Source organism: Melozone crissalis, unplaced genomic scaffold, assembly GCF_028551555.1.
Source record: "Melozone crissalis strain CALT ecotype California unplaced genomic scaffold, PUWL_Pcris_2 ptg000042l_1, whole genome shotgun sequence".
Taxonomy (NCBI): domain Eukaryota; kingdom Metazoa; phylum Chordata; class Aves; order Passeriformes; family Passerellidae; genus Melozone; species Melozone crissalis.
The window spans coordinates 3,840,289-3,846,288 of NW_026535820.1; the positions used below are offsets into that span (position 1 = coordinate 3,840,289).

The 6,000-nt window shown below is 40.4% G+C and overlaps 1 protein-coding gene across 1 annotated transcript in view; it reads left to right on the plus strand.

Moving 5' to 3' along the window:
* Positions 1 to 4,284, plus strand: part of SLCO5A1 (solute carrier organic anion transporter family member 5A1) — a 67,554-nt gene extending 63,270 nt beyond the window's left edge. Inside the window, exons 8-9 of the mRNA XM_054285000.1 lie at positions 301 to 365; positions 1,602 to 4,284. Of these exons, the coding sequence (XP_054140975.1) occupies positions 301 to 365; positions 1,602 to 2,047 (511 nt within the window). The 3' untranslated portion in view covers positions 2,048 to 4,284. The remainder of the gene's footprint in view (positions 1 to 300; positions 366 to 1,601) is intronic.
* The last annotated feature ends 1,716 nt before the right edge of the window (positions 4,285 to 6,000 follow it).

Here is a 6,000-nt window from a genome sequence, read left to right on the forward strand (position 1 = left end):
ATAAACATTTTGTGTGGATTCTCTGAATTTCCTTAATGTGTTTGGATCAAATTCTTCAGGCCTTATACAGGTAAAAAAAGGTAAAAAGGCATGACTGAGATTTTGAATAAACAGGTCCAGGAGGGGCTGGCTGTATTTTTTTCTAGCTGTAGGAGTTAACGATAGTAGAAGCTAAAGACAAGAAATTTAGACAAAGATTTTCTGTAGCTGAGAAAAAACCCATGAGGTGGAGCCAGAACATAGCAGGATGATGATGGTTTATGACTGTTCCTTCACTGGAGTTTTGTGTTCTCCTGCTAGGTCTGTGGAAGATGGGGAGCGGCCCTTTGCACTAGGAATGCAGTTTGTTTTATTAAGAACTCTTGGTAAGTCCAACAGTAGGTCACCATTTCCATAATGGCCATGTTCAGCTCAGATGCACCATAAAAGTATTAAAATGCCATAAATCTGCAACTAATTGCTTGGCTAACTGTATTAGGAACTATAAATTAAAATTAATAACTTCTGAAAAGATTGCATCTGAAAATGTGGTTAATTTACTTTTTTTGGTTATTGACTTCCTAGAACAACATAGTTTCACAAAAAGGTAAATTTTTACTGTTTCAAATTGTATTTAAAATTTAATAGTTACTAAATATTATTTTATAAGGATTTTTTAGCTTTCAAAACTAGAATTCTGTTGCTTTCAGCAATAACAATAGTTTTTCTAATTTTTAAAATAAGCATTTGTTACTTAATGTCTTAATGTCTTCTGATATTATTTAATGTCTTTCAAGTGTTTGAAAGCAAAAATGGATAGATGTTAAAAATCTTTATTTTTCAAAGCATTCTCTTTCAAGCTCTTGAATTTCTAAAATCCTGCCCATGAAGAACACACTGAGGTGTTCAGCTACTATGAAATACAAGACTAGAGCTAGCAGGGTCTATTCTAAGAGAACAAGAGAAGCCCATAATGCTGCATCTTCAAGTTTTGTTTGAGGGAGGATGTTTCAATCTCATTTTAAAGGTGTATTTCTGGAAAATGCAGGAACATTCACTGGACTGGCTGCATTTTTAGCTGCCTTAGAAGTTAAAGTCTGTTTCTTGGGAAGATCTGTTCAAAAGGAAATTTATAATTTTAATGGTCTTAGCCCTTACATCTATCTTCAGAAACATTTTGTGATCTTCAGTGCTTTTTCACTTTAATCTAAAAACAGCACCTTTCCCAGCTCATGGGCAAAGGATGTTCAGCAGGTAATGTTATGGAGATAATGTATTTCACCTTCTGTCTACCTGAGAACAAAATTGAATTTTTTTGGGGGGGACACGTAGCTCACGAAGAGCTGTCTGGGGACAGCAGATTGAAGTACGTGTTGTAAGGTGGTGCTGCATTGGCTTCTTTCAATTCTCTCCCATTTGTGGCAGGTTTCATATGTGGGGTAAATAGTATTGGTGGGGAGATTGGCTGGCCAGTTTTCCATGTTTTACATTTCTTGTGAGAAGAGCAGTGTAGAAATCTCAAAAATGTTCAACCTACAGTCTTTGGCTGGGGCATACAGTTTCTTTAGGAGTTTTCCACAATATGCTAACACACATTATTTCTCTTGCTATTTTTGTTTCAGCTTACATTCCCACTCCAATTTATTTTGGGGCTGTTATTGACACCACGTGCATGCTTTGGCAGCAGGATTGCGGCGTACAAGGATCTTGTTGGGAATACGATGTCACCTCGTTTCGTTTTGTCTACTTCGGGTTGGCAGCTGCTCTCAAGTTCGTGGGATTCTTTTTTATTTTCCTGGCCTGGTATTCCCTAAAGTGTAAAGAAGAACAACTGCTGAGACAGAGTTGGAGGGCTTCACCGGTGAACACTGTGAGTGAGATGGTTGGACAAGCTGGATCCCAACAAAACTATGCACGGACTAGATCCTGCCCTACCTTCAGTTCCCAAGGAGACACGAGTGTGGCACAAGGAATGAACTGCTTAGCACAGACATACCCCGGCCCTTTTTCAGAAGCAATAAATTCCTCAAGTGAAAATGCATTGGAAGAAGTCACTGTTGAGATATAGACCCCTGGCTTGGTAATGTAATATTTAGTTTTGTTGGTTGACTTAGTTACGGCGCCTTGTAAAACACCTGTGCCTTCTATTTTTAATCTAAATGTAACATGTGATAAAACCAACAAAGCTTGATGCAAACAACCATAATATGTTCCTGAGGGCTGGATACCTCAAACCAACCCGAGTTCTTATTTCTCTCCTCCCGACAATGGAGTTTTAAAAATTGTGTTTGTAATTATTTCAGATGTGTCCATGCAATGTCCATGCTCTGATCTAATATCATTGTAAAGTTGAGGTGTTACGAACAGCAGAAGTCAGTGGAAGAGTGACAAAAACTCACGTTGTTGATGTCTAGACTCACAAAAATGCTTAAATGTATTGTCAACTTCGTATCTGCAAATTGTATTTTTAAGAGATGAGGAATTACTGTGAGTTCTGCTACAAAGCACAACTGAACTTATTTAAACTATGCAACTTATTTGGATAATTGTATGTGCAGCAAATTAAGTTTAAAGCTTGCTTTTAAAGACATTACTGCAACTGAATTTGAAAGGGGCTATTTTCAGGCGTAATCATTAAATTAAAAAATAACATAACATTTAAAGTACTGTTAATAACACGTCAAGCCATACAAGAGTTATGCATCAGGTAATGTTTGCAAATGTTAAGTTGTAACATCTTTATCCTGTCAAAATGTGCATTAATTTTCACCTGATGGGATGTAGTCATTCTTCACAAAGTATATAGGGTACTGTAATGCTTGAAGTACAAAACTTCAGTATTGGTTTATAGTAACATTAACATGTAAACGTACATTGTAGTAACATCAACATGGAATCGTACACACATACCAGAGCAGATATGTGCATATTTCTGCAATGTTATTTGGGTGGCTGTTACTAGCACCAAATCCTGGAGAAGAAAACAGCTGGGCGTAGCTTGATAGGAAGTTTGGCTGTCCTTCAGAACTGCGTGCCAGTCTAGTTCAGCTTCAGTGGGAAAGTCCCCAGGGAGAGCTGGTGGCCTCCTCTGGTGTCTGGGGCCTGGCGGGTCAGTGGCAGCAGAGCTGAGGCTGCAGGAGGGAGCAGAGGAGCCCCTCAGGGGCTACCAGCAGCCTGCCCACCGTGGTGCCACTGCTGGCACTGCGAGGCACTGAGCACCCTGGCACCCCGGGCAGCTGGGAAGGGAGGCTGGCTCACACCCTCTGGTTTCTGCCACACTTCTGCCTCTGCAGCTGCCCGGTGCTGGGCGGGATGGTGGGACAGCTCCTGCTTGTGTGGTGTGCCCCACACTTGTCTGCCTTTCCTTTTCTCAGCTTCACTGAAAGCCCCTGTGAAGGTAAAGGGTGAGTTTGTCTCTCCTTTGGCCCTCCGGGTGAAGAGCTAAGAATAGAAATTGTCAGCAAGTGCGGACTCACAGGATGTGATGTGGCCTTTGTTTATTCCAAATTACTGTAGTGTGTTCTCTCCCTGGGAGATGCTGAAACTTTCTGATCAAATGTGCTTGGCATTTCATTTCTTGCTCTGGAGGCTTTGCTCGTGAGGTACTAATGATGTCTCAAAGGGCAGAAAATTGTGTCAGTTGGACACTGGGAAGGCAAGGCTGTGTTGTGCCCTGCAGGGGAAGTCTTAGAAGTGTAGGAAATGAAAAAGCAGTCTTTTAAGAGGACTCAGTGATAGTCTGGTTTGCATTTTGCTGAATAGAGAACTTGTGTGAAAATAAATAGGAAAGAGCAAAGCTTCTGCATATTTTTGAACAGTTATTCCTGATTTAATCTTTCAATTTAGAACATGTATATTGATCAAACATTATATAGAACCAAGTCCTTGAAAATAGAGGCAGTACTCTCCTTGGTATCCATTGAGTTGTCCTGGGAAGAGTAGATTTCCCTCTCTGCCTTTGCCAGCTGCCTTTTGTCATCACCTGGATCTTCTTGACCAGCACATGAGACTACCCATGGGCTGCTTATTTCAGAATGTGTCAGTCCATTTATGTAGTTTGTAACAATTCTTACTCTTCCTGTCTGAAAACTCCAATTCTTCTACCCCAAATATAGAGGAATATTGTTTTGACTTTTTCCTACTACTCTGTCCATATTAACAGCCTTTTTTGGGTTAAGCCTGAGAATGTCTTTTCCTTTTATGCAGCCATTGGATACAACATGCCCTCAGTTAGTACCTACTTCCTGAGATAATTGGCTTCTACACTTCTTGTCCTGAGAAATAAGTTTCCTTGGCTCCAAGGTGTTTGGTATATATATATATATATGTATGTATGTATATATATTTGCTATATGAGATGAGAATAGATGATAAAAATGTTTCCTTTTGCTTCAGTCTCAAATGCTTGTTGCACCAAGAATTTTATACCACGGCAAAAATTGGCAAACTAGTATGACAAAGTGTAATTGCAGCCCAGCCCCCATCCATTTTTATCACTTCTCCATTTTAATCATCACAGGGAGAAGTGAAGAGTGACAATCTTTTCAAATACCTCAGGAACAGAGCATTTAGGGAATTGTAAAAGACTGAAGATTAATCATCTGTCCTGATCTCTTGTATTTCATGCCTGTGTGCTTCAGTTCCCTACAAAACCCAAGGAAGAGCAGATTATGATTGTCAGGAACTAATGGCACTGATGCCAAAGAATGAGAGTGATAAAAGTGACACTTCTGCAGCTGCTACTGTTTCTCAGCTTTCAAGGGATTTCAGAGCTTGTTGCAATGGAAACCATCTATTTTTTAGGATATCCTGACCCTTCAGCTTCCAAGAACATTCATATTTCCTAAATGGTTGAAAAAGTGGAATGTAGAAAAAAAGTTGTTAACTTTGGAAATACCGAAAAAACCTTCTTTACATACTTTCAATTTTAATTTTTAATTGGAAAATAAATTTTAATTTTTCTTTAAGTATTACATGCAAAACAAAATGTAATTCCTTACTTTTCAAACAATTTTTTCCTGGTTTTGGATAAAGATAATTTTGGCAATGCAAATAAATTTCTATAAAATCAATTAAATCAGCGTCCTCTGAAAGAAAGAAAACCCAGACTCTGGCCAGTTTTTGATGGAGTAATCTGTAACAGTCTCAACTAAGCCAATAAGGGTATGCAGGGGAAACACATTCCCTTCCTAGAAATGTTAATTCCAGCATTGCCATTGACTGGTGTATGGACTGAGACCTGCTGACCAGGCCCTGTGTTCTGAGCTGTCACTGCTGGAGGAAGCAGCATCTCCAGACACTTGAGTGCACCCCTAGCAGTGTTGTGTTTGACACATGGTGCTGAACCAACTTCACAGAGCTAAAACAGAACTTTGCCTGTCATCTGGTGAAGGGGCCATGCTGGCTTCCTACTGTGAGATCCTCTCCCCACAGAACATAAAATTCCACTAGGTTGTGATTTGTGCCACCTTCCCTCTCTGTCCCTGAACACAAAAGGTTTTCAGGCAGTGAATCCAAGGAAAGGTGAAGCAGGTGTCCTGCTCACCCACAGGCAAACCCAGCTCACCTGCCTGCAGCTTACCAGCCAGTGCTAATGTGGAGCAACATCTGGTGATGGCCAAAGTGCCACCATGCCATCACAGGGACAGACCAAATCCCTCTTCCACCACTTTGTCCTGGTTTAGGGTGAGGAACATGAGAGGAGGAGTACCCAAATATATGGACTTGAGTGAGCAGGTTAATTGTCCCTGCTTAGCTTCCCATTCTCTCTTGTTTCCTCAAAAAGGAGAAAACTTGAGAATGGATGCAGCCATGGCCTTAGGTGCTCATGAATGCAGCACCCTCAGGACATAATTTGTAGATCTTTGCAGGGCTGGAGTAATTTGGAGAGTGGGACTCACCATGTTTCCAATTTTAGTCAAAAGCCCCGTGGTTTTGGTCCCCCTTCTTCTCCTTGAGCATACTGGATAAAATGCGGTATAATTTGGAACCAATGACATTTTATAGCCTTTCAGTACAGTG